The sequence below is a fragment of the Rhinolophus sinicus genome, linkage group LG13 (assembly GCF_036562045.2).
Source record: "Rhinolophus sinicus isolate RSC01 linkage group LG13, ASM3656204v1, whole genome shotgun sequence".
In the NCBI taxonomy this organism is placed as follows: domain Eukaryota; kingdom Metazoa; phylum Chordata; class Mammalia; order Chiroptera; family Rhinolophidae; genus Rhinolophus; species Rhinolophus sinicus.
The window spans coordinates 24853199-24880640 of record NC_133762.1 but is presented as its reverse complement, the minus strand read 5'-3'; the positions used below and the strand labels follow the sequence as shown (position 1 = coordinate 24880640).

Sequence of the window (27442 nt, the reverse complement as noted above, 5' to 3'; positions counted from 1 at the left end):
CCTCCTGAAATAGGAAGAAAGGCCATCAGGAGAGAGGGAGGGCGGTGGGAGGAGACACTGGGAGTGTAAGGAGAAGGTGTGACAGAGTCATCCAGAAGAGTGGAGAGTGGATGGCCGAGGAGAAATGGACTCTGGTGTCCAGGCAGTGACGGAAGCGCAGGCATCACGGGCGGTCATGGATGTATAGTGTGTTTACGGTTTTCGGTAGCTCCATTCATGGGTGCAGGCACAGAGGAAGCAGCGTTGGATTTAACCAGCTTGGGTGAGATGATAATGCCTGGCCGCGGTATTTAAGCTGGGTCAAGGGGAGCGGGAAGTACATGCAGGGAAAGGCAACAGTGAGAAGGTTGCAGGCGCAAAGGTTTGTGGGTCACAGGTGGGATTTAGGATGACTGGAGTCAGGTGCTGGAGAGGGAGAAGCGTCAAAGAGCGGAGTGCTTGAAGTAGAGACAATGGAGGGGATATTAGTTATTAGTTATTAGTCATTTCAAGGTCTAGAGCAATGGTTCTAAAAGCTGCTCAAGGACCAGGAGACTGGGCATCACCTGGGACCTTGGCAGAAATGCAGCTTCTCTTGTCCCACCCCACACCTACTGGACCAGACTCTCTGGCGGTGGGGCCAGCAATCGGGGGTTTTACGAGCCCCTCAGATTTTCTGATACACGCTACGATTTAAAAAACCAGTGCTCTCGGGCATGGTGGCTGAAGGAGGACAGAAATCATAGGACAAGAAGAATTTGAGAAACTGAGAAGTCAGGATGTGGAAATGATCCTTTGAGGGAAATGAAACTGCCAAAAATTAAGACAGGAGTAGATCTGAAAAAAAAACATGCCCTTGCCGAGAAGCTAAAATCGCCAAGAAAAGAGGATGATGGCCTTGGAGAACAGTCTAGAAGTGGCAAAAAGGAGCAAGGAAAACCTCTCTCCCAGGGCCCCCACGATATCAGGCAGCCCCCTTCTGGGGGGGCACAGTGGGCAGGACAGTGTCTCCCCCCACAATGCCCACCTGCTATTCCCCAGCACCTGAAGATGTGTTCCCTTTTGCAGGTATGATTCCTAAGCTCGAGAAGGATCCCCCAGGTGGGCCCAAAGTAATCACAAGGGTCCTTATGAGAGGGAGGGCGGAGAGGCAGAGGAGATGGGACGCCTGGAGCAGGGGTGGGGTGAGGCGATTGCGGGCTTTGGCGATCCAAGGCCAGGATGTGGATTCTCCCCTGCAGCCTCCGGAAGAAGCCCAGACCTGCAGATACCTTGACGTCAGCCCAGTGAGACCGTTTTGGTTTTCTGACCGCCAGACCGTAAGGTAATGAATTTCTGCTGCCTTAAACCACTATGTTTGCGATCATTTATCACAGAGATCTGTGAAGGAAGCGGGGCCTCGGGAGTGTGGCAGTTTCAGTTAGAGCAAACCTAACAGGCGCCCTGGGAGGAAAGGCCAAGAGGGTGGGGATTTTATGGTGGGCGTGAGATGCAGAGGGCAAAGAAGAAGCAGTTTTTTCGGAAGTTGGTGGGGGCAGAAAGTGGGGCTTGAACCTCATGGGGGTTTGCAAGTGGGAGACAGAGGGGCAGGAGCGGGGGCGGGGTTCGAGAGTCTGATGTGGATAAAAGCAATCGGCTTTGAGTGATGCCATGTGCATTGGGAGGTGGGAAGGAATAGAGTCTGGGACCCCCATGTCACGACTCTGAGGGAATCTGGACCTGCTCTGGGCAGTGTTGGTCCCTGTTGGAACCAAGGGGAGGTGTCCACGGCCTAGATTTTGGAAGGACATTCTACGAAGTCTGTGTGGGAGATGAGCGACAGTGCCCTGAGGGTGCCAGACACCATCTGGAGGGGAAATGAGACCGCGGGCTCAGGAGTGCACGGCTGCAGGTGTATTTGGTGAGGAGCAGATGGAGAGGAACGCAGCCCAGGCGTGTTAGCACAAGCTAACCCCACTGTGGACAATCCCGTCACTCACCTTGTCCAGCAGACTCCCTGAGAAGTCACAGTCCCTTCACATTTGGCTTATAAACGGCAGCTGGCCAGCTGCCCTTCTCGTACTTGTCACCGAGGAGCTGCAGAGCCACAGCAGTGAGATTTTACAGGCAGGGGGGCCACAGGTGACTGCGGGGCGCCAGAAAGCAGACAATGGCCTGGGCTTCAGGGGTCTAGGGAGCAATGGCCTTTACTACTTTCTGCAGCAAGGGAAACTCTCTCGGGAAGATGGGCTAAAACACACTGATGTGTCATTGGAAGTGAATAAACTGAGCCACGTGGCACACGAGAAAGGTCTCTCGAGTCCAAGGTTTGGCTTAAAAAGTGTGTTAAATATTAGGAAACGGTTCATTTCCCCTGCATTCTGGATGAATCTGTTGTTCTCAATGTCACGTGTATGCCTGAAGCTTAGATACCTTTGCTCATTCGACCCACAATTCTGGAAGGCCTACTGTGTGCAGGGCCTGGGCATACGGCATTGAACAGATAAATACTGTATTTCCCCTCATGGAATGTACAGGTGTGAGAGCGACAGACTGCAAACAAGCAACTGGTGGTCCCAACAGGAGACATTTAAGTGCTGCGATTAGTGTACAGATCGTGGGGTGGGTGCAGGCCCCACATCACGTCAGGTACTCAGGAAGTCCTCTGAGGTTGACATGTCTGCTTGGAGACCTGAAGAGTGAGAGAGAGCCACGTCTCTGGAGCCCTGGGGTCAGAGCCTCTCAGATGTTAAAAGCAGAGACAAGTGGGAAAGGGTTTGGTTTGGGCAGGCAGCAGAAAGGAGGCCGTCTTGTGGCCAGAGCTGAGTCTAGAGAAGTGGTAGGCAGGGAAGATCACCGAAGTCTTGCCTGAAATCTGGATCATTCTAAATGCAGAGGGAAGGTCCTGTGACTGGTGGGACGCGGAGGCTCTTGCAATGTCTGAGACCTGAGTGACTGAGCTCTCTGCTCCAGGTCTGAAAAAAAAAAAAATGATGTGGGCAAGATGGGAGAACAGGAATTTTCTCCTGACTTTCTCCCACAGAGCACTGATTGTTTTTCAGCTTTGTTGAGGTGTAATTGACACACACAAAAAAATTGTGAGATTTAAAGTGTATGTCATGATGAGTTGATCTAGATATAAATTGTGAAAGGATGCCCCCATCTAGTTAATTAACACATCCTTTATCTATCAATCATTTTTGTGTGTGTGTGAGAGAGCATTTTAATTGCAGTTGACCCTTGAACAACATGGGTTCAAGCCATGAGGTTTCACTTATAGGTGGATGTTTTTTCAATAAAGAGTGTAAATATATTGTCTCTTCTTATGATTTTCTTAACAGCGCTTTCTTTTCGCTCACTGTATTGTGAGAATACAGTATATGATACATATAACATACAAATATGTGTTAATTGTTTGGGGTAAAGCTTTGAGTCAACAAGTAGGCTACTGGTAAAGTTTTTGGGGGAGTCAAAAGTTATATGAGGATTTTCGACTGTGCAGAGGTTCAGTGCCCCTAACCCCCATGCTGTTCAAAGGTCTACTGTATACAGTGGAATATCAACTGTAGTCACCATGTTGGCCGTTAGAGCCTCAGAACTTATTCGTCTTGCAGCTAATCATTCGTACCGTTTTACCAACCTCTCCCTATTTTCTCCGCCCACAACCCCTGGTAACCACTTTTCTACTATACCTACAACTTTGAGGTTTTTTCCGTTAGATTCCATGCAGTATTTGTCTTTCTGTGTCTGGCTTATTTCACTTAGCTTAATGCCCTCCAGGTCCATCCATGTTGTCACAAACAGTAGAATATCCTTCTTTCTCCTGGCTGAGGTGTGTGTGTGTGCGTGTATATACATATATACCGTAGTCTCTATCCATTCATCCATTGATAGATGCTTAGATCCCCATATCTTGGCTACTGTGAATCATGCTGCAATGAACATGGGCGCATAGATATCCCTTCGAGATCCTGTTTTCATTTCCTTTGCCAGAAATGGAATTGCTGGGTCATAAGGTAGTTCTATTTTTAATTTTTTGAGGACCCTACATGCTGTTTTCCATAGTCGCTGCCCCAATTTACATTCCCATCAACACTGTATAAAGGTTCCCTTTTCTCCACATCCTCCCCCACATTTAGCTCTTATTGATAATGGGCACCCTAACAGGTGAGATCTCATCATGGTTTTGCTTTGCATTTCCCTGATGATAGCGACGCTGAGCACATTTTCATGTACCTGTTGGCCATAATGTCTATTCATGTCCTTGGCCCATGTTTTAAATCGGATTGTTTGTGTTTTTGCTGTTGAGTTATGAGTTCTGTGTATATTTTGGATATTAACCCCTTATCAGATTTGCAAATATTTTCTCCCATTCAGTAGGTTGCCTATTCATTTTGTTGATGGTTTCCTTTGCTGTGCAGAAGCCTTTTAGTTCGATGTAGTCCTATGTGTTGATCTATATTTTTTTTGGTCTTGTGGTTTGTGCTTTTGGTGTCAGATCCAAAGTATCATTGCCAAGACTGATGTGAAGGAGTTCACCCCCTATGTTTTATTCTAGGAGGTTCTTGGTTTCAGGTCTCATGTTTAAGTCTTTAATCCATTTTGAATTGAATTTTTCTGTGTATGGTATAAGATAGCAGTTCAGTTTCATTCTTCTGCATGTGGCTATCCAGTTTTCCCAGCACCGTTTACTGAACAGACTATCTTTTCCCCATTGTATATGCTTGGCTCCTTTGTTGTACATTGATTGACTGTAGATGTGTGAATTTATTTCTGGGCTCTCTATTCTGTTCCATTGATTCTCTGTCTGTTTTTGTGTCAGTACAATTCTGTTTCTGTTTTGATGACTAAAGTTTGTGATATAATTTGAGATCACGAAGTGTGATGCCTCCAGCTTTGTTGTTCTTGCTCAAGATTGCTGTGGCTATATGGGTCTCTTGTGGTTCTGTACAAATTTTAGGATTGTTTTTTATATTTCTATGAAAAACGCCATTGGAATTTTGATAGGGTTTACATTAAATCTGTAGATGACTTTATATCACTTTTTACCAAAAAAATGGATGAAACTGGAGGACATTATGCTAAGAGAAATAAGCCAGACAGAGAAAGAGAACTACTCACAGTAATAGAATAGAATGGTGGTTACCAGGCTAGGGGTGGGGGAAATAGGGAAGTGTTGGGCAAAGGGTACAAACTTTCAGTTATGAGATCAGTAAGTTCTGGAAACCTAATGTACAGCATGGTAACTAGAGTTCATAATATATATTTGAAACTTGCTAAGATAATAGATCTCACGTGTCCTCACCATGAAAAAAGGTAGGTATGTGAGGTGACATATGTGTTAAATAGCTTGATTTATTTTATTTCACTTTTATTTGGTAATCATTTCACAGTTTTTACACATATATCAAGATATCACTTTGTATACCGTAAATATATGCAATTTTTATTTATCAATCATACGTTGATAAAGTTGGAAAAAACAAACACAAAGGAGAGCCATTGGAAGGCTTTTAAGCATTAGGTGTGATGTGATCTGAGTTTATGTTCAGTCTGGCTGCTGTGTGGGCCGCGAGGACAGGAGTGAACCAGGGTGGCGAAGGGTCCACTCTGTCATCCAGGCAGAAGATAAAGGAGGTCCAGTGAGCATGAGACAAAGAGGTGCGATTTCAGAGGTGGACCCACCGAGACTTGCTGATGTGTGTGGCCTGGGGAACAATGAGGGATCCAGGGTCCCTCCCAGGTTATTGACCAAGCAACAGCTTAGATGGTGTTGCCATAAACTGATGGGGAGACAAGGTGTGCTTGGAGGGGTGGGGGTGGGGTGAGGAGATAGGGAATTAGGAAGATGTGGTCTCGTTGCGCTAGAAATGCCTTGTGCCTAGCAACGTAGAGAAGTCACACAGGCAGGTTCCTGTGAGTCTGGAGAGTGTCTATATGAGGGTGTATGTAAGATTTGGTGCCCAGATTGTCCTATGAATGCTTTTACTCAAGGGCTGTCCTGAAGGCATTGGTAGCAGAGGGGTCTTGATCAGATATCCATGGCTACCCTCTGACACTCGAGGACCAGCAGCAGTGTATTCTAGGAGTGTTTCTTGAGAAGCTTTATCAGGATCTCATAGAAGGCTATAATCTCCTCCCTCTCCACTTAAAAAAAATGAAAGGTTAAGATCAGACTGTTTTGTACTTTGTGTCTGGAGTTCCAGAGTTTCAGAGTTTGAAATTTCTAGTAAACCAAGAATTCCTGGCAGTCAGGGCATAGGGCAGGGGTTTCCACCTCTTGGTGGTAACTCCGCATTGGGCCAGTGATCAAGCTGGACTTCTGCATTTCACCAGGAGGACGAAGGGAGAGACAGTTTGGCGTGGGAAGCTCCTTCTGCAGAAAGTCTGCTCCAACCTCATTCATCGCTGTACCACAAAAGGACAAGTTTACAGCGAACTTGTCTCATCCAGCCCATCACAGCTACCAGGGCTCCTCAAACAACAAAAACAACGTTCATTTCTTAACAGTCCCCGTGTTCTATGCCTTCTTCTCAGCATTCTTTCCCATTCAACCTGCCCCTGCCAAGAAACCGGTTTCCATCCAATTTATGAACCTGAACAGGCTGTATAGGAGTCAGCGTTTTTCTCTCCTGTGGGTCTCATTACTTCTTAAATTTCCCCTTGCTACTAAACCAGTGTTCTATTTCTACTCCTTAGTACAACACTACACCTTGCTGTTTCACGTAGCAAGGGACGTTTACAGATTTGCAAAGTCGTCCTAGGTGGAGAGGTTTTATGTGTCCCTTTCGTTTCAGGGTTTGAAAATTGGACAAGCTCAAGTTTGGGGCTTTCATGATCTAGTTAGAAAAATGCAAAACCTATTGTCAAGACTCTGAGTCTTTCCTTCCAGATATTGGGAAAATAAGACCCAGCTGTGGGTGAATAAATGTTAAATCTGTTTGCTAAAGGACGGGATACTGTATCCATAGTTAACATTTATCATTAAGCACTCAATACCTGTGAGATAGGGACTATTGTTATCCTCATTTTACATCTGGAGAAACTGAGGCACAGGCTGCATTTGATTGTTTACCAAGTGTTTCTCGACATATAAATGTAGAACACAAACATTCTTTTAAATGGCTGTATAGTTCTATCCTTATTTTCTGCTTAACATAATTCTGGGCTTCTAGTCAGGAAAAGTGGCATGAGGTTTTCAGAATGTGAGTTAAAGAAAACCACTTGTACACGGCTACGGCAAAAATCCTAAGCGGGCCAAGTTGCCCCCAAGGTTGTGGGCCTGGGCAAATATTTGTTCTGCCTGCATAAGCAATTCGAGTCATCGTCACATCGGCGTCTCGGCACTGTTCTGCTGGTCCAAGCTCACGTGACCCCACAAAAAGTAAATAAAAATATGGCGCTGGCCTTCGGAAGCAATCCACTCACCAGGAAGCTCTCCTGGAAACTGGCTCAGACCCTTTCCGTGTAGGTTCTCGAGCTCTTTGGGGCAAAGGAAGGGAAGAAATCGAAAATAGCTGGTCCCAGCCACCAGGGGGAACTACAGGCGTTGCGAGGTAGGTACTTCCAGAAGCCAGAACCCATGTAGGACCCTGCCTGTGCCCAGGACATGCCACCCATATGGCACTGCTGGTTTCCTTCTTGGAAAAATCCCTGAGAAGGCATTCCAAGAGCAGGGTCGTGGTGGGGTGCAGTTGTCCCTGAGTGGTCTGGGGGCGGGGGGAGGGAGGGACACCTTGCTGCCCTGGGGTTTAAGGGCAGCACTGGAGAGTGGGATGAATTCTGAACAATATTATGCTAAGACTTAACTAGCAACGACTTCCAAACCTCTTAGGTGCTTTAACTATAAGGGGATAAAAACTGTTGTTAAGGAGGAAGCCAGCTGGAAAGTTCTAGTGTTTCCACATATCTAATTCTGTTTGTGGGTTCATCGTAAAAGATACCTTTTTAATTTTAACTTTGGAATTTTGTAAGATGTTCACGCAGAGAGCTGCTTTTGCCTTCTAAGCGGCCCGCTCAGCCCAGTTGGCTGTAAATGCTCTGGGACCCTCTGCGAGGGGCCACCAAAGTGGACATTATAAACCTATTTCACCTGGGTGCTCCTTCTAAAGAGGTCTAGAGATGCAGATTATAGCAGAGCCGCAAGGGAGAGAATCGTGAATAGTTCCTACGTCATAGGGCTGAGACGAGGAGTAACTATACACGTGGTATGTGTGGACACAAAAGCTTCCTTACTGGGTGAACTCAAAATGGAAAGGGGGTGTTTGAGCAGCTTCTCAAGAGAAGAAAAGATACACCAACGTAGCCAGTGCTTTCAACTGTTTTATTGCTAAACTATCATGATACAAGCCGTATAAAAATACTTTACATATAGCAAAAATAAACTACATGAAATTGGAGATTAAAAACATTTTGCATAGGAATGTGATGTATTCATACTCCTTCAACAGTCGAGATTTTTCAAAACCGAAGCCTTCTAGCACCACCCAGCTGGAGACACTTCTATGTGTTGTAGACCTAACTGGGACATTCTCAACGTGCTCCCCTCTGAGGGCTGTCGAGGTGACATGGGCTAAGGGAGATGCTTGGGCAAGATGTTCGGGATGCTAAGCTTGCCTCAGCCACAGCCAATCAGGATGCTGAAAGCACCTTCTCTCATGGAAGCAGCATCACTTGCATCCAATTCATCCAAACCCTGAACTAGGCAGGTGGAGTTTATTCTAGTCGGGCAACAGTCAGGCAGTGTGTTAAACCTCTCTTCCCAGCACCCAATACCCCCTCTCATTTTCAGGTGACCTTCCTTAAGGAGCATCTTTAGTTCATCAAGCACCAGAAAACTCCGTGTGTTTGAAAACAGACTTAAAACAGTGATGATGGCTGTAACTCAGGGCACTCGTGAAAACTGAGGGCAATCGACGTTGGCCATCACGGTTTTATGTGATGCATCGTTTTCTTAAGCATTTAGTTAGGATGCAGGAAAGCACTTACATTGGCTGGACTGGCTCCATGAGACTGAATGCCCAAGCCAAAGCTTGGAGGACCCGAGGTGTAGGTGTGTTGGGTACTTGCTCAAGGGCTGTCCCTCACCCCCCAAAAATGAGTTCAGGGACATCTACCCCGCTTGTCAAGAATGTCATAACCCCACACTTCTTGTAAACACGAAGTGAACAAAGTTGCCCACCAGACCCCTGACATTCTTTCAGTTCTGAACAATAGAAAGCACTTGGGAAGTGTCTTTTGACATGAAAATAAACAAATTCTGCCTCCCTTTCGTCCAGAGTGACAATTAGAACACATCAGCTTCCGAGCTAAGTGTGACAGCTCCTGCACAGGCCAAGGCTGGCTTCCTGAGATGGATGTCTTGGCTACTGGATATAAACAGGAAAGGCACGATCAGTGTCCCCAGTTCTTAGAAGGAATCGACTCGATTCATCCTAGGCCGTGTCTGTGCTGGAGAGCTATGGCTGTCCTTTGCATAATGTGTGCGGGGTTACCTACCAGGAATCCGTCAGCTCTGTAAACACGAGCCTGCACGTAGGGTTCTGTGAGCATGAATTTTTCTAGAATCCCATTACAATACAGGCAGTTTAAAAAAAAAAAAAAATCACCTACTTATTGGGGGATCTAAACACTTTACAATACAATTCTCCTCGGTGACAAGCTTGAGGCCAAGGGTTGACCTTAGCATCAGTCTCAAGAAAGAAACTGGTGGTTCCTTCTTCTGCAAAGCCACCCCCTCCTTGCTCCTGAGATGCTTGCATCTAGGAGACAGGTGACTGACTAGCACGCTCTGAGGTGGGATTTTGTTTTGGTTTCACTTTTGGAATGATTAAGAGATGTTCAAGAATACATCATTTCTCTTGGGGGGAAAAAGAAAATCATCAACATATACGTAAAAAGAGACACTTGAAAAAGACTTCTGACCATTTATAAATATTTTTCTAATTCCAATAGGGGTACAATATTTTGAGGACAGGTAAAAAGCATAAAAATACAGATAAGAAAATAAATTTAATAACATACTAATTAATTTGGATTGCTATTATATATTATCAAGCAGCAGTATTTTTGTACAATGCAGGAAGACTCGCAAACTTTGGAGATAGCGTACATTCAGCAACACGGTAGGTTTCTGTTGGAAGCGCTACATATTTACATCACCTTGAATGTAGCAAGTGCAAACCTCCACCTAACCAAGATCCTTCTAACACACGTGAAACACACACCCCTTTACCACTTGGACGTTGCTTTCTCGTTCTCTTAGAGGACCTGATTGCCTCTTCCCATCCTGAAACTATTTTGTGAGCCTTTACTCTTGGCAAAATTTCCTCCTGGCATTTGTAACTGCCAAAACTTTCTCGATAGCTGTCGGTTCCTAATACACATTCTGTTGCCTGTTTAGGTCTCAAAACTAGTGCTTTTGTTTCTCTTTCCTTTGCTGTTTGGTATAGTTGTTGGATGGAAGTGCTTCCTATAATATCCAGCTAGAATGTCTGAGAAAGAGAGTTTGGGTGTAATATACATATATATATATATATATATATATGTATGTATATATATATATATATATATGTATGTATGTATACACACACACACACACACACACACACACAGAGGAGTTTGAACTATCGGGAGGCCCCTTTCACTTACATGGTTAGACGATGGATGGAAAATGCATTAGTCCTTTTTCACCCCATGCTCAGTGAAGCTGAGCGACTTTACTACAATAGCAGGAAGGCACTTGGGTAAAACATTCAGATAACTGAGGAAAGGCCAAATTCCCTCATGTGCAAAAAATGGCTCCGAGCCAGGTCAAGTGAGAACAAATCACTCGCCGAACACTTTAGCTCTTCCCCAATGAAGTCAGTATTGCTGGAGAGAAAGGTCTTTAGGTAAAGCTGCTTAGATAAGGAACTCTTTAGTAATTAGGAAGAATTTTGCATCCCCGAAGCTTTGCAGCAGCCGTCACCTTCTTACTGGCATTCTGTTTAAAAGAATTTTGCTCAACTGTATGCTTGGTGTGGGTGGAGGAGAGGTCCCCTGTTGCTGGTGGGAAACTATTATAAAGGTTAGGTGTTGACCAAAAGGTGGGTGCTAAGGCCCCAACCTGGGTGCTCTGTCCTCTATCTGAGGCACCAAACACACGAGGTCATAGTCACCGAGTCCTGTGCTCCTGGCCCAGCTCTCAGGAAGGTTTCACCTCTGCGTAACCTTGAGGAGAAAGCCAGGACTTAGAAAACCCACAGCGTGCACTTGATTGCCAGGATTGTCTTCTCAGGCCTTCTGCCTAGCAGATTGGATCGAGAAATCCTTGGAAGCACAGCCTTTCCAAGAGTGCTAGGAATACCTACTTCTACTAGGGAAGCAAGTGAATGGCTGAACACGAATCCCCAGCTTGTCCTGGGGTGTCTGCAGTAAATCACATCTTTGTGATAAGCTCTTACCTGCTAAGAACATTGAGGATTTTGCTGGAGGAAAATTCTGGAGGATCTGGGTTTGCTCAGTGGAGAGAAACAACGGGGGGAAGCCACACACACCATACAACTGGTCATTCGATCTAAGGGACGCGTCCCCGTGAGTGGACCTGCTTCGCTATTCAGATACGTCCTGTGCTGAACAAAGCAGCTGATACAGACAGGTCATTGGGGGCTGAGCAAGGTTTTACATGGGTTCAGGCAAAAGTAACCAATGAACTGTCGGACCACATCCTGAGCTTGAGCCTCCTACTTTGAGTTCAGGCCAGAGAGGCGAGAATTCAGCTCTTTTCTTCTATCGTGGGGGAACCCACTTAAAGAAACACTTAGTCCTGCCAATTGCCTCATTTCACAACCATTTTACTTAACAAAAATGCCTATAATTTTTTTCTGGGGTGGGGGGAGGTTCTTTAGGCCTTCTACCATTCCTTCTCAAAATTCAATGCACATGCTTGAAATTCTTCTTAACTACTTTACAGAAATGCACTCTGGCTGTTAGGAAAAAAGAAAGCAGGAACGTCAAGAAGCCATTAGGTTGTAGGCTGCGGCGGATGGGCGCTCACGCTGCAGCCAGGGTTCCTATCTCCCGTCCGTGACCACGTGCCGTAGGTGAGGAGAAACTGTCCGAGATGGTTCCACCTCCAGCCACCTGGGCCAGCGGTTAGAAGCAGGGCAAAGAAAAGGTGTACACATGTCGTAACTTAACGCCAAGAAGTTGGAGCAGGTGATCTTGTACGGGCCTGTTTTGCTTCAGAATGGGAATTTCAAACTAAGCTTTAGCTGTGGCCCAACTGTGGCATGGAAGAGGTGATTCCTAAGGATGACCGTCTGGCCTCTGTTTCTTCAGCCTGTAAGCTGGACTCTTGGGCCATGTCTCTTCGCTTGCTCTGTTTGAGAATTCCTTTCCTTCAGAAGGTACAGAAGCTGTATTGGGGACCTGGAAAAATGAACGCAAGGGCTGGGGTTTAATCACAGGGCCCCATGTCCTCCATCCCCCACCCGGCCCATGCCCCGAGCTCCGGTCATTCCGTTCTCAGGTGGTTCCAACGTGCTGTCTTGTTCAGAATACATTTTTGGTCAGCAGGCACTTAAGGTTTGGATGGGATACCATTCAAGTCAACCGAGATGCTCTTTGGGATTTAAAACAAAAATAAAATCAAAAGGCAGAGTGTTCTCTCTGGTGTTTCCAGAGAGAGGTGGCGAGCTGCTTCACTGAGAGTCAGCTTTCTGCCAGAACACTGTCCCGCGTGTGGACTCCGGGCCGGAACATGTACAGTAAAGAAAACAGAGGTGGGGGCAGTGGAAGGCTCCGAGGGGTCAGATATGGAAGGTGTCTTGCTAATGGCTTCTTCTACGTCTGATTTCTGGCGGGAGGTCCTGAAAACTCCTTCCTGATAATTTCATTAACTACAAAAGAAAAGAGAAAGAGAGAGAGAAAGAATAGGGGCGAGTGAGAGGACACCAAAAAAAACCCAAACAAAACAAAAAAAACACAGATCAGATTAGCTCTCTAGAACCTAGAACAATCGCACTAATTTTTAAAGCACACTTTTGTTTTCTGCAAAAATATGTTTGACAATTTTTAACATAAATGCCTCCCTACATTGTTTTTTTTTCCCGTGGACAATATTTTGTGCTACAGATTTATTGGTGAAAATTGTCCAAACGATAACTTTAAAAAATCATGGCAGAAATGCAGCTGGGCCACCTGGCACATTTTAAATAACGTTTTCTCCTTCCATCTTTTTATTTCATGTACTTTAGACTCTCTACTGTATATCAAACTCCTTCCATTATTAAAACATCCAGAAAATACCTACTATAAGACTAAAACCATTCCTTGACACATAAAACATACAGCTTTCAAAAGAGGGGCCTTTAAAAAGAGAGTGGGTGGGAACACAGCAGACAAAGACCACCCGTCAATGTAAACATAACCTCTATTTCTTTCAGCAGAACCAGAAATCCCCACACCACCCCCAACCCACTTTCACGCTGTGAGTCTTCTGAAGTGCAAAGTGTCCTCAGAGGGGCCCTGGACAATTGGTCACCCCACTCCTATCCCCAGAAGGACACACGGAATTCCTAGCAGGGAAACAGGAAAGCAATGCCAGCCACTAGCATCAAGGAGCTAACTATCCTGTCCCACTGGGCCACCTCTTCAGGGCACCAGTTTCTGGAAGCAAGGCAGTTAGGTATTAGAATAGTGGATCTTGTGAAAAAGGCTTCCTTCAACATTCTTGGAAAGAAGAAGCTGCCATCGGTGGCAGCCCAGACACAAGGTGTGCACGTGCCCCAAGGTGTGTGTACACCTTCAGTTTGGCAGGTGGATTATGTGGACTGGCCCTGGGGGTGGCAGAGGGGAGGAGGCTTTCTCCTTTGGGGACCCAGGAAAGGTAAAGAATCTCCTCTCTCCTTGTTCTGACACCGAATCCTTCCCACAGCCTCCGACTCCTTTTTCTCATCTTAGCCTTTATCCTACAGTTACAGATGGAAAATTTGCAGTGAGGGTTCACTTTTGACATTTGCTCAGTCTCTCCCTATTCAAGCTGGGCCCTCTTAGGTCCAGGATGCTTCTCCAAGGAAGACTTCTGCCTGGATGAGTCTGCAACCCCCATAATTAGAGAGCAAATACAAACTGCTTTAGAGCTGGCTAAGGCTGGTTTGATTCGCAGCTCCCTCACTACCCTGGCTGTGGGACTTTACCTCTCTGTGCCTCAGTTTTCCCATCTGTAGAACGGGAATCATAGTAGTGTATACCCTTCAGTGCTGTTGTGAGGATGTTAGGCATTGATGTATATAGTACAAGCACTACGAATGCCTGGAAAACGGTGTTCAGTAGCCATTAGCTGCAATGATTAGTCACAAACCCACGCTCTGTGCTGGACACTGAACTCTGCTTTGTTTTGTGCCAGAAACCAGTCAGGCACGGCTCGCTGTTGTTCAGATGCATGCTGGAAGAACGTGCAAGGTGAGAGTTCAGGTTCCAGAGCCAGATGGCCAGGGTTACACTCCCATCTCTGTCGCTTGCTGAACCTCGCCTTAGTGACAGAACTGCTCTGTGCCTCAGTTTCCCCATCTGTAAACTGTGTATAAAAATGTGTATAAAATAAACCTTCCTTCTAGGGTTGTTGAGGCGCTTGGATGAGGTAATAGAAGTGAGAAAGTTACCACAGTGCCTAATAGGTGTTGTTCCATAGAGTAGTGTGTATGTATTAAATGTGCAGATATAGTAGAATATGACACACGTGTGTTAATGTATGAGAACGTGTGTATTAGAATAACAAACATTTCCAAAGTACGGAAATGGACCCATTAATGGGAACTCAGAGGAGGAATTCAGATATTCAGCTAACCAGCATCAACTGGGCACTTCCGGTGTACCAGCTGACTTCCAGGGCCCGAAACCAGGAACCAATGAGGAATGACTGCTCCCAGGCCTCGCCCTCTGTGAAGTGGGGGTGCTCTGGGGAGCTGAGGGCCCTTTGTGAGGCCAGGGAAAGCCGAATGCCAGGGGGAGGTGGGGTCAGTGTAGCTTCATGCGAAGCTTTTCAAAGCCCGGATTCTGAAGAGCTTCCTGTTTTCTCAACCTAGGAAGCGAGAGGAGTCAATCCTCAGTGGAAACTTTCCACAGCCTTGGCTTTCTAAAAATAGAGGGTAGGCAGAGATGTTGGCATCCCGGCCCTCACAAAAGGGTCGTTTCCCTTCTCAGAACACAGGGGCTTGGTGGGGGCCAGGGTAAGGATGGAAGGAAGTTGGGTGACCTGTCACGCAGACAGAAACGGCTTTCCCCTCCTGCTTTCTGAAAGCCGCTTTCAGGTAGAAGCTAAGAGTGTATCTGGAAGATTCAGCAAGCAGTGTGCAGGGAGGCCCACTCACACCCCGCTGAAACCTCCCTGGGTCGAGGAAGCTTTTCTTTCAGAAACCTTAGGGCTTGGTCCCCTGGGTGTGAATGAGAAAGTTCTAGAGCAGAAATGCTAGCTGGGTGGTAGCAATGGCAGTGCAGCCCTACCTGTCTGAAAACTAGGGCTCCAAGGGACAGAGAGGGGGGTCTCTTGGTGACCACTTCATCCACACTCAAGTATTTGGGTGGAAGCGGAAAGAGAAAGGGACATGTCACCGCCCTTCAAATCAATTCCATGATGTCCACAACCTTTTGTCTGTTGTCTTTCCCACCTTTTGTCCTTTGGGAGGGGAGGGTCTCCCTACTTAGCCCCATGGTCACTTCCTTCTCACATCTTTAGTCTCACTCCCTCGCGCTGCACCCCTCTATGTACTTAAGGTGTCCCTCATCCAAAACCCCTGCTCTGAGCCTGTCCACCCCCAGCTTCCCTAGAGGCCCTGTGATCTGGTCCCTGCTCCGGCTGTGACCTCGCCCCTCCCCCTCCCCCGCCACTGCACGCCAACCACACGGCTTCCGTTCTGAGCTCCGCCATGCCCAACTCCTGCCTCGGAGCCTCTGCCCTGGCCGGTCTCCCCTAACGCCTTTCCTCCTCACTTCATTCAAGGCTCTGCTTGAACCAGTCTCCTCCAGAAAGCCTGCCCCGGGGGTGAGCTGCAGTGGCCACCCCCCTCTCCCCCATCGTGTTGTCCCCTTCTCTCCTCCATTGATTAGTTCCTGGCAACCCACAGTGCTTTGTTTATGTTCCTGTTCCCCCCTCTGTATGTCCAGCTCTTTACAGCGCCTGGGTACATAGTGAGTTCTTGCTAACATTGATTAATGAATGAGAAAACGGAAGCTTCGAAAGGGGTTAAGTAGCCTCAGGTCACACTGTCAGCATTGGGATTTGTCCCCAGGTCTATGTCTGTGGTCTATTCTATGTCATTGCCACCAGCATTTCATTCATTCAGTAAATGTTTTGAGCATCTATCTATCCTATGCCAACCTTTCTTCCCACCTCTTCCCAAATGGGGCCACGTACAGTTCTCCAAATAGTCCCTCTCCTTGTCCAAATCCTAACTTTCCTCCTGCCCCTGTTCCTATGCCACCTTTTCCTGGAAGCCATCTCACATTCTGACCAGGGGTCCCTCCCTCCCTCCAGAAGCAGGTACAGTTGACCCTTGAACAACGTGGGGGTTGGGGCACCAACCCCGCTTGCAGTTGAAAATCTACGTATAACTTTTGACTCCCCCAAACCCTAACTACTAACAGCCTAGTCTGACTGGAAGTAAGCCTTACTGAATAACAGCAAATAGTCCATCGACATGTATATTGTATGTTATGGACTATAAGGGAGAGAAAATACATTTATAGTATTTATTGGGGGGGAAAATCCACATATAAGTGGACCTGTACAGTTCAAACCCATGCTGTTCAAGAGCCAACTATACTGAATTCTCAAAAGGCTTTGCTTGCCCCTCCTGTGCCAGGTTATCTGGGTCACCTGTACCCCCAGTGTGCCATACATAGCACCATGCACACAGCAGGTGCCCAATGCTTGCATCTTGGCCCACTGCAAGGACGCTACACCATCAGCCTAAATTAGGGAAGCTGCTAAATCAGCTTGATTTAGGGAAGCTGATTTTCCTTTGTCATCCACTTGACACATGGGTTGCCAGTCTGTGACTTGTCTGAAGCCTTTTCTCAACAAAGGAATATAAGCCATTCACACCTATTGAGGGCTAACTATGTGCCAGGCACTAAGTTATTTCTCACACCAAACCAGTAATACAATCACGCTTGTTTTATAGATGGGGAAACGGAGACAGGCAGTCCCTTGCCCAAGGGAAGGGATCAGGATTTGAACCCAGAGCCCATTTTATTAACCCGTACACGATTGGTACAGAGACTGTGCTATAAGCTCAGTAGTCATCATCTTTCTTCTGGGGCCGTGGAGTCCTCAGCGTCTTCTGTGTGAGTCAGGAAAAAGTAAGGGGGGCCTCTACTAAGTCAACAGTGGAGTGGGCCACGTGCTGAGTGGTTAAGGTGGTCACTGAGTATCACTTTCTTAGAACAGAATTGAGGCCAGTGGTATTGGGTCTGCCACAAGCACCCCTGATCTTTTATCACCCTTAGAGACACCGTCATGAAAACACTGCTGAACATAATGTGTCCACAACCTCGGGGTGATTTCTAAGCCTGAGGCTGAATCCAGAAAGGAAAAGATGGACAGACAGAAGTACATAGAAATTATAGACTTCTCTCTTTAAAACTCCAAAAAATAAAACTATTCTAATAAATGGCTGTAGATGTAAAGAGAATATATGAGGGGTCACCAAACTTCTTCTGTAAAGGGCCAGATAAAACTATTTTCAGCTTTGTGGGTCATAGGGCCCCTTAACTCCTCAGTTCTGCTGTTATAGCATGAAAGCAGCCATAGACAGTATGTGAGCAAATGGGCATGGCTATGTACCAATAAAACTTTACCAAAATAGGCCGGGGGTAGGATTTGGCCTGAGATGTAGTTTAATGACCCCCTAGTATACGAGTATACCAATGGCAAAGAAAAAAGGGAAAGAGTGTTTTCATCACTTACTTTTTGGGGGTGGCAATCTGGGGAAGCCAATGCCTGTTAGTATTGTTCATCAAACAATTCTGGGTTGACTTGGTGTTAAATTTCTAAAAACTGAATTGATTTCTGTTAGCATCTCACTCTGCCCCAGGAATTTTCTGATTCACTTGAAGGCCCAGACACCTGCAGGCTGACTTCCTTCTTTTAGCTGAGCTCAAAGGTTCTCAAACTTTAGTTTGCAGAAGAATGGCTACTCAGGGCTGCCTACAGAAAACCACACACATACACTTTTAGGTACAATGTAAGAGCCTTTCAAGGGTAATTTTTGACTCTCGGCTTTTTCCCCTTAACTGCTGACTTTGGAACTTAATCTCCTGAGAAAGAAGCAACAGGAAGGGAGTGGACAGACCCCATCCTGCTTCTCTCCCAAACCTCAGGCATGTTTGCTAAAATCTGGTCAGACCACGTGAGTACCCACGAGATCCTGAGAGCCTGGGGCCGGCCACAAAGGCCACGGCCAGAAAGACACTGGAGCTTGGATGGGAACTGGGGAGGCTGCATGCACGAGGACAAGTCGAAGGGTCTGAGAGCCAACATGGGTGCAAGGCCTGCCCCCCACCTTTCTTCTTCCTGCAGCGCCTTGCTGAATTTGCTCCCGAAACCCAGTCTTGGGACACGATGAGACAGCTGGGCCAGAAAGCACATGAAGTGTTCTCTGGTGCTTCTGCCATTTGCTCCAGCTGCTCATGGGGAAGCTGCTCTGAAAGCCACGAGTGAACTCCGGGGCCTAAATTACCTGTTCCCTAAGAACGAGGCCTGGTTCCCTCATTAGCACGTGGAAAGGGGCTGAGGACAGGTGGCCATGGGCCTTGGGCCTTCCCCTGTGACTCTGGTATGGAAACTGGAATGATTTGTCCTCCAAGAACAAAGCTCTCCCAGGGCTCTGCTTCTCGCTGGCTAAGTAACTCTCTCGCCTTTTATCCCCTCACAGCCATTTCTGCATGCTCTGGTGGCACTTGGGAACTTGGAGAAGAGCTTTCCAGAGGGGCCAGGCCAGACTTGAGAGGTTCAGTGAAAGGACAAAAGAACCCTTGATAGGCCCGCAGCCCACAGCCGTGGGTGGGGTCTAAGAGGAGTGACGTCATGGTAAATCCCCTCTGAGGCCATGCAGATCAGAGCCAGCCTGCCAGAGTTCCCAGGCCCCTGTGAGGTCAGAAGCATTGCCAAGTTCTAACACAGGGAGAGAAGAAGTGCATTTTAAAAGGCCTTTTCTCTAAGGGGCTCCACTCTCAGCACTGATAGGTCAGCTGCATTTTTGTCAGCCCAACTCCTCAGATGCAGAGCCCTCGGGAGGGAGTCTGGCATCTGGTGGGTATCTGGCCAATGTTCGCTCATCTTCCCGTTGCCTTTGCCTGTTGACAGTGTTTGGTAGTCGCCCTGAGGATGTGCCCCTCTTGACTGAGGGCTCACGCTGCCACTGGGAAATGGCATCTCGGCAGGTCCCACCCTCTGGGAAACGGGTCTTTGCTGTCAGCTCAGCTGTGTGTGCTCAGAGGCCTGCGTCTGAGGTGACTTTTCCTGCATTCTCAGAGCGGGCCACCAGTGTGACGCTGCTGAGGACTTCTGTGTCTGGCCCGTGATGTAATGAAGCCACTTTCACTGACAAAGGGGCCATTCAAAAGCCACAGCCCAGCGAGCACGGGGGAGATGTCGGGAAGCGTGTAAGCCAACAAGACTGCCGCTGGCTGACTTCTGGTGTGTGCTTACCCACAAAATGGGCACTGCGTGGGCAGAGGGGCAGAGGAGTAAGTAAGAGCACTACCATCTGAACAGCTGAGGCACAAAGAGGTAAAGCAACATCCTCACTGACCCAGAATCCAGAGTCCACGGAGGTGGGCCCACTGCCTGATGCTTCAGGAGCGGCTCTGCTGAGCTCCGTGGGAAAGCCACTGGCTCTGTCCTGGACAGAGCAGCCATGATAAGACTGGAAACGACCTAAGCACAGTCAGCTTCGAGAGCATTTTCCTGCGTATGCTGATCTACCTACCCTCTCTCTTTCCCCAGCACAGAACGCCCCACCACTGATGGAGACCCTTCCTAACTGGATACACCAAGTAGAGTGGACAGAACCCCAAAGGAGCAGAACTTTCAATGTGGGACCGTGACACGGCTGCACTCTTCCTGGGGTTGGGTGATGGGGTCCCCTGGGAGAGCATGCAAATTCCCAGCGCCTCATCGCCCCCCCACAACCCTGAGCTCCAGCCTCACAGCCTCAGAATCCCAGGGGTGTGCCCTTGACAAAGGGGGAGTGTCCAGCCCTTAAGAGAAGGAAATGGTGTCTGTGAGGATACACTGCAGGTTGCAAAGTTTTCTTTTACTAAAAAAAAGTAAATAAATAAATAAATAAAAAACTTCAAGTTAAGGAAACACACAGCTGGAAAACAAAAGGAGAGGCAGAAGATATCAATTACCTTTAACTTTGATTTCTCGGATCAAAGATCACAGTCATTCTGTTTCATAATATGTTTTGTATCCAGCTAAGGTGTGTGTCTATCAGCTCTGAAAAAGATGTGCAAAACCATTTTTGAGAAGAAGAAAAAGTCATCTTCGACCTCTATCATGCTTCCAACTCATGCTAATATCATCCATTTGAGTCTCTCTCTTAGAGGACCACTCGGAACCCAGGACGGGACTTAACCCTCCGCTGTAGTTGAAGCCCAAGGTCGGTGTCATCTTCACGTTTGTCCCAGAATTAACCCCAAACCAGGATAATAATCACTGAGATGAAGGGCTTTGTGTGGAGAAATGGGGATCTCTGAGATCAAAGTGGGTCAGCAAGCTTACGCTGGGTTTTTGTTGGTTTTTTTAAGCTGGCCTAGAACCACCCTGCTGCTGATTATGTCATGAAGTTTCAAATCATGGCCAAGGAACGAGATACAATTTTAAATGCTAGCTTCTGCTGCAGTTGGAGACTATCAGACTTTCATGCGGGATCTACTCCAATTTGATCCTCCTTCTGGCTTTTATAAATGCTAAACTTAACCTCGGCGCCCCCACCCCACCCCACCCGTATTCTTCTTACTAGTAACATAACCTTAATGGGCATGCAAATTCCTAAGAATGCAGATTTTCTTCCTGGGTTGGTTTATTTGTTTGTTTTTTGTTTTGTTTTGTCAACAGTGAAAAACAAGTTCTATTTTTATAGCCCCTGCCCAATCAGGGCTCTGCAGGTACTTACAAAGGAGCCATGAGCAGTCTACAAGCCATTCAATTATATCACATTTTCTCCTCACTTTCAGATCACAATAAACCCCCCTCTGTAGCTGTCTCAAGCCCCTTTAAATGGACAGATTGCAAGCCAGGGTTCGTTTGGAGCACCTGATTTAGAAATATTTTCTGAGATTAATTTCTTCCAGGGAGTGATCTGAGTTTTACTAGATGCTGCTTTATTAGCATCGTTAGATAAAGCATGCTCTCTCTTTCAAAGAGAGGCACCAACTCCCTGAAATCTCATCTTCAAGGCACTGAACATTCCATGAGCTTTCCTATGCTGTGACAGGCCTCAACTCCCAAATGCTAGGCTCCAAAAATGGCTGGTTTGGTTGGGGTAACTCCCAGGCACAAGACAATCTAACCACATCCCCTTTCCTCCTTAGTAGCCACTGTAAACAGCGTTTGGACCGTGCCTCTCAGCCATCCCCTGAAGCAGAAAGACCCACTCTCCAGAACTCTAGGTGGCCGTGGCTCTAGGGCAGCTCCCTTGCGGTACTGGCCTATCTCTGCTACACATGGGCTTGTTCCCAACCCGAGAGCAGAAGTCACCGTCCGATCACTCAGGGCCTTCAGCACCGCCTATGTCCTGACAACGGCCAGACCTCACCCCTGAACTTCAGACTTAGATATCTAACTGCCCACTGGGCATCTCAGACATGGCCCAAACCAGTCTCCTGACTCACTACCACCTCCACTACCCCCCCTAAAAAATAGCTCTGTTCTTGTTCTTGTTCCCATGATAGCAAACACACTCCCTTCTTCCGGTTGTTCAGGCCAATCTTGGTCACAGGCCACATCCCCTCCGTATACAAATGCTCCTGGACCTCTAGGGACCTCCAGATACTCAACACTCAAACCTCCACCACCTCCTGTCTCTATCACGGCACTGGTGCCTCACCTGTCTCCCTGCCTCTGTGCTGAGACCCCCCGGTCTCTGCCCAACAGTAGTGTGGATCCTATTGGGACTTAAGGTAGAGCGATTGCCTCAGTTGTTACTCCTAGGGGGAAGAAAAAACAGCTCCGAGGTGTTATGATGCCTCAAATGCCTCCACTTTATCCATGTGTACCCATTCCAGCAGTAGGTATCAGGTCACATTCCGAGGTCACACCCTTGGAGCAGCACTTTGAATCTATGTGGAACCCCAGGGACCAGGCTCAGTGCACCAGCTGGCCAGTACATGGGGAGTCTCAGGGGATACCAAAAGGCCAGTCCCCAAGCAGCTGAGCCTGCTCTGTCTCCACTCCCCACCTCTCATCGACAGAGTGCAGAGAATTTTTAAACTATCAAACCAATTGGTTTGTCTGCATCCTTTTGAGGTGCAGCTTCCTGTTTAGTCATGAAGTTTCACTCTTTAATTCTCTGTCTCTTGGTAGAAGACAGAAGCAACAAGAGCCAGAGGAAAGGCTGTTTTAAATCAACTCAGACCCAAAATGCAGCTCAAGACCCAGACCACCGCCAACCATCCTGTTGATCAGGTGGAGGGGCACATGCCTTATTTCACCTTCAGAGTCGTCTCAGCGTTCGGTGGTGTGATACCCATTACTCAGATCAAACCAATGAGGCAGAGAAGTGTAGTAAGACTTGTCCAGGAGCAGCCCGCTGGCCCTGGGCAGAGCCAAGATAAGGCCCCAGCTCCATGAGCACTCCCGTGTTTAAAATTACCGTATGGCTACCTAGGTGACACCAACAAACCCTCCTAAAGACAGGGAGGGAGGCCTTTGGTCCTAGAATCACGGCAACCCATTTGGTGGTCTTTGATGAAGATACAGCTAAAGACCTTCACAGTGATGTTTCTTACAACCCTAGGCGTAAATTGGTGAATCGTCCCACTAGTCTAGTGGATTAATGATAATTTAGGTTATGGATTAGAAGTGGTTCTCTGATTAACCAACACTGATAACTAACATGAAAGCATAAGACGTCAACAGATAAAAGAGAGACATACAGCGTTTACAAGCAAAAACAGAGACCCAAGAATCTGTCACTTTGACAGAATCTACAACTAGCTTCCAGCCTTCTGAGAGGACAGACATTCATCTCTCAATGACATGGAATTAGCTGGGGAGACCTGTGTGTGTGTGTGAGAGAGAGATGCAGCTGTTGGGAATTAGAAAGATTGGTCTAAGGTACCTTTAGTTTGATGGTCCCTCCCAACCAGTATAGAACATGCCAGCATCTTATCCGTTTTCCATGTTTTCCATAATTACACATCAGCTTACAAACTAGAGAGAAACAACTTGGACTTTCTCCAAGCTAAGCTGCCCTACAAGGAAGGACTCCCCAACTGTGTAAACTCAGACCGGAGCCGAGCTCACCCCTCTGCCCAGGCCTTTCCCCCGGTTCAGCAGATTTTTTTGATCCTATGCCTCTAAGCTGCACTCTCCTGTCAAGCCACCACTCCGCGCGTAGGTAGCAACCACAGGCAGGAAAGCATTCTAAACAAACCACGGCTCGTTTCCTTGTCCTTCTGCCATTTCATCACGGTCTCGACCCCAAACCTCTGCTGAGAGGCCCCAGCCACAAAGCAAGCATTGCAAAATAAGTTGTTGCCTTTTTTCTTTTCTTTCTTTTTTTCTAACAAAACAGAAACAAAAGTACTTGTTCCTACATCCAGTTGAGATTCTGGAAAGAAACCGTGATCCAAACCCACAGAGCAGCCTGCGACCACAAATGAGATGATAAAATAAATACCTAATTGTTTGGGAAACCATCTTTCTCTTTGGGGGCTGGAAGAATTAACCAAGCACTTATGTTAAGGCATTTGCGTTCACTTATCCTTGCTCATGCATGAAAGATGGAATTGAGGCTGGGGGAGGGTGGGTCAGACCCTCCAGGTGGGTTGGCAGGTGGAAGCCAGGAGCAGCAAAAGCATTTCCATCCTGAGCCACTTTCCTCCTGTCACCAAATTGCACAAAACACCCTCGTGGCCTCTCAGAGGAGGTCCAAAGCCCCGGCCTGCCCCATGAGACCTTCCCTTTGAAGACCAGCATGGATGGGCCCTGCTGCTTGAAAGGATTCACTAGGTACTGACTGAATCTTCCAGTCCAGTCCAGCCTCCACCTCACCCTCCCATAAATTCACCTTCCAGATCATTCTATGTCCTCCCACAGGTCATGACCAGCTCAAAGCTGGTATCCTTCCAAAAAGGACACCCACACACCTCCATGCATTTCCTAAGCCCAACATAAGCTGGTCCTGTAAGAAGGCGTCCTGGCCCCTTCACGCTCCCTTCCACGACACCTTCCCATCTGCCTTACGTATTATGTCTTGAAATTCTTCCACTCCTAAAGTATTTCAACCATGTCTGACTCCCTCTTGAGTCCCTCAGGTGTGAGAATTGATTGACCTGCAGACTACCTGGGAGTGTAGGCCTGTCCACACATGCACTTGGCCATCCGTCACCCCGTGGCCCACCCCTGGGCGAGCCCACCTACCCACCCATCCACCTGGGGGAGGGAGAGGGCAAGGACAGGGCCAAACACCCTCCACCTTCCTGGTTTGGCCACAGACCTGTGGCGTGAGCTAAACCAGGGACCCCCTGGGCCACCCAGCCCACCCCTTCTAGGCTCACAGGCCAGAGAAGCCACTAGCTGCCTGGAAAGAAATTTCACCAGACCCGAGCAGAAACCAGACCCCGTCACAAATTTCTCCAAGTGAAATTCACAGATCTGGCCCTGACACTATTGTTCTCAACTCAAAGGCTGCCCAGAGTGACCAACAAGGACTGTGTGTGTGTATGTATGTATGTGTGTGTGACATTACACTAAGATACATTAACTCTCCCAGGACATGGAGACAGAGTCATAACTCCTGACTCAGACCTTTGATCAAACCATTCACCTATACAGGCCCTGCTATAGTATTTGGTTACAGGGCATTTGGGATGTGATTAGGTTTATGGAAGGCCTTGAGGGTGGGGTCCTCGTGATGGGATTAGTGCCCTGATAAGAAGAGATACCAGAGAGTTGGTTTGTTTGCTTGTTTTTTCTCTCTCTCTCTCTCTCTCTCTCTCTCTCTCCCCCCCCCCCCCCAATATGAGAGCACAGCGAGGTGTCCATCTGAAGAGGGCTCTCACCAGAACCATGCTGGCACCCCAATCTCAGACTTCCAGCCTCCAGAACTGTTGAGAAAATTAATTTCTATTGTTTAAGCTGCCACTCAATCAGGGAAATTCTATTATGGCATCCTGAGCTCTGACAGTCCCATAAGCACTGTTCTGAAAAAGTACATTCTTCCCTAATATCTCCATTTATGTTCATATGGCAGGCACCTGCCAGCCAAGCAACCAAGGTTAAGTGACTTGCCCAAGGTCACATCTCTGGTCCGTGGTAGGGTTTTAACAAACAGCACAGTGGTGGGGGGCTCGCATCCCCCAGGGGCCAAGTCATAAGGAAATACACAGTTGGGAGCCAGACTGCCGGGGCAGAGCGGGGGGGCCAAGTCCCAGGCAACCACGTCCTGCCGTGGACTTGAGGCAAGCCCTGACCTTCTCCACACTGCCGGGTAAAAAGTGGCCAATAATTGTTACTGACAATTTTAGAGGGAATCAATGGGTCCACACCTGACCGGTGCTTCAGCATCTGGCTCCTAGTAAAGAACTCCACATTCACTGAGGGAACGTAAGCCGATCATTCAACTGCTAGAGCCTCAGTATTGTTATCTGTAAACTGGGAATAATAATGCGTCTCTCAGATGTTGTGCGATGGGTACAGCTGGCACAATGCCAAGCTACCAAAACCCACGCTAGCAGCAGGGTCATGATTTCAGGGTTAGTGCGTATGAGCCCACCACACAGAGAACATTTGGTTAGCAGACTGAACTGACTGACGGCCAGGCCACCCTCTTTCACCAAAGCACTTTCACCTTGGAAGCTATTTCTGCATTTTCAGAGTGGGTGGGTCTGAGGTCAGCCATGCTCTCAGAGATGCATTTTCACATCCTGCCGAGAGGGGCCCCTCCCCGGCCACCCTGCACGGTGCACTGGCTGCCCTGGGCCAGCAGCATGCACAAGAGCCCTCTGAGTCACCAACACTCTGCAAACCAGAGGCCTCCGGAAGCCAGCCCAGGCAGCAGGCCCGCACAGCACCCAGCCACCCAGACGTCTTACCAGCAAGACCTGGGAGTTTACGAGAAAAATGCGCCACGCTGCGTCCCAAACTGTCCCCAGCTCTCGGGATGAGTAAACATGGCAGTTCTGAGGCTCTGGTTTCGAGTAAGAAGCTGAGGTGCTAACTGGTTGGAGGGCATGTTGCTGGCAGATGGCGAAGGCACATGAGCTTGCAGCCAGGAAGGCGCCAAGCTCCAAGGTGGCAAGCGGAAGTCACCTGCTCTGAGCTAGCCTCCAGGGAGACATAGTCACCCTACTCCAGTCAGGCAACACGAGACAGGGCACAGCCCCAAACTGAGTTTCCTGGGGGCCCCAACCCCAGCATCATCCCCACCCTCCACCATGAACCTTCATAATTCAGAACGCCCAATTTACATGCAATGTGACTCCATCAAGGGGCCGAGAGCAGTGCCTGAGGGAAGGAAGCAGACAGCTGCTCCTCAAAGCCTTCACGGGGATGCCACTTGGAAGGACGGGAGGCAGGTGGCCACGTTCATCTCCACAGTTCCTAAAGAACATGCCCAAGCCGATGATGCAATATTTAGTGGGCACCTTCTGCATAGGCCCCACGCTGTCACATAAACATGTCCTTTGTGACCCCCCCCCACCATTCTGTTGGCACGTGCCAGTGTTTACAGAAGCTTGGCATTAGATGGATCAGGGTGAACCTAGTACACTAGTCCAGGCACAGCCTTTTGGTTGCACATGGTTAGCAGGGCGATGGACCCTGGTTTGGGGGAGTGGGTACCATGGCTCAGGCTACAAGGACCCTGTATCTTGAAGCCCATGACATGGTGATGTCAACCCCTCACTAGGTTGTAATAGCCCCGTGAGGGGAGGGACCTCATTCACTGCCACATCCCCACCACCAGGACAGGGCCCAGCACATAGTAGGTGCTCAGTAAATATTTCATGGAGGGATGGTGGAGAGAATGAAGAAATCACAAACCCCTAACTGATCGGACTTAACCAGAACTTGCCCAGTTAAGTCTGGCTTTTGACGGTCTTGAGGAGTTGGTCTGGCATCCTAGCCGGAAGGTTGTTGGCCACGTTGGCAGCCATTGAAACAGAGGGAACATGACAGAACGGAGGCCATGCACCCTCAGCAATGCCAGTGAGCCGTGTTATCCACGTGGGTGCCCCCCGGCCCCCTTTCACCCTCAGAGAGCCAGTCTGC

General features: G+C 47.9%; 1 protein-coding gene and 1 long non-coding RNA gene across 7 annotated transcripts in view; one reads left to right on the top strand and one right to left on the bottom strand.

Annotated features, from left to right (window-relative positions):
- Window positions 1-24544, top strand: LOC109444574 (uncharacterized). The gene is made up of 3 exons (XR_002136884.2): window positions 1-262; window positions 1221-1303; window positions 19949-24544. It is a non-coding gene; the product is annotated as an uncharacterized LOC109444574 (long non-coding RNA).
- NFATC2 (nuclear factor of activated T cells 2) overlaps window positions 9874-27442 on the bottom strand; it is a 151923-nt gene continuing 134354 nt past the window's right edge. For 3 of the 6 annotated variants that reach the window (XM_074317415.1, XM_019726078.2, XM_074317414.1), the window contains exon 10: window positions 9874-12839. In XM_074317415.1, the coding sequence (XP_074173516.1) occupies window positions 12784-12839 (56 nt within the window). In that variant the 3' untranslated portion in view covers window positions 9874-12783. Of the gene's footprint in view, window positions 12840-20355; window positions 20444-27442 lie in introns of all 6 variants that reach the window. The other 3 variants (XM_019726080.2, XM_019726081.2, XM_019726082.2) reach the window with 3 other exon arrangements.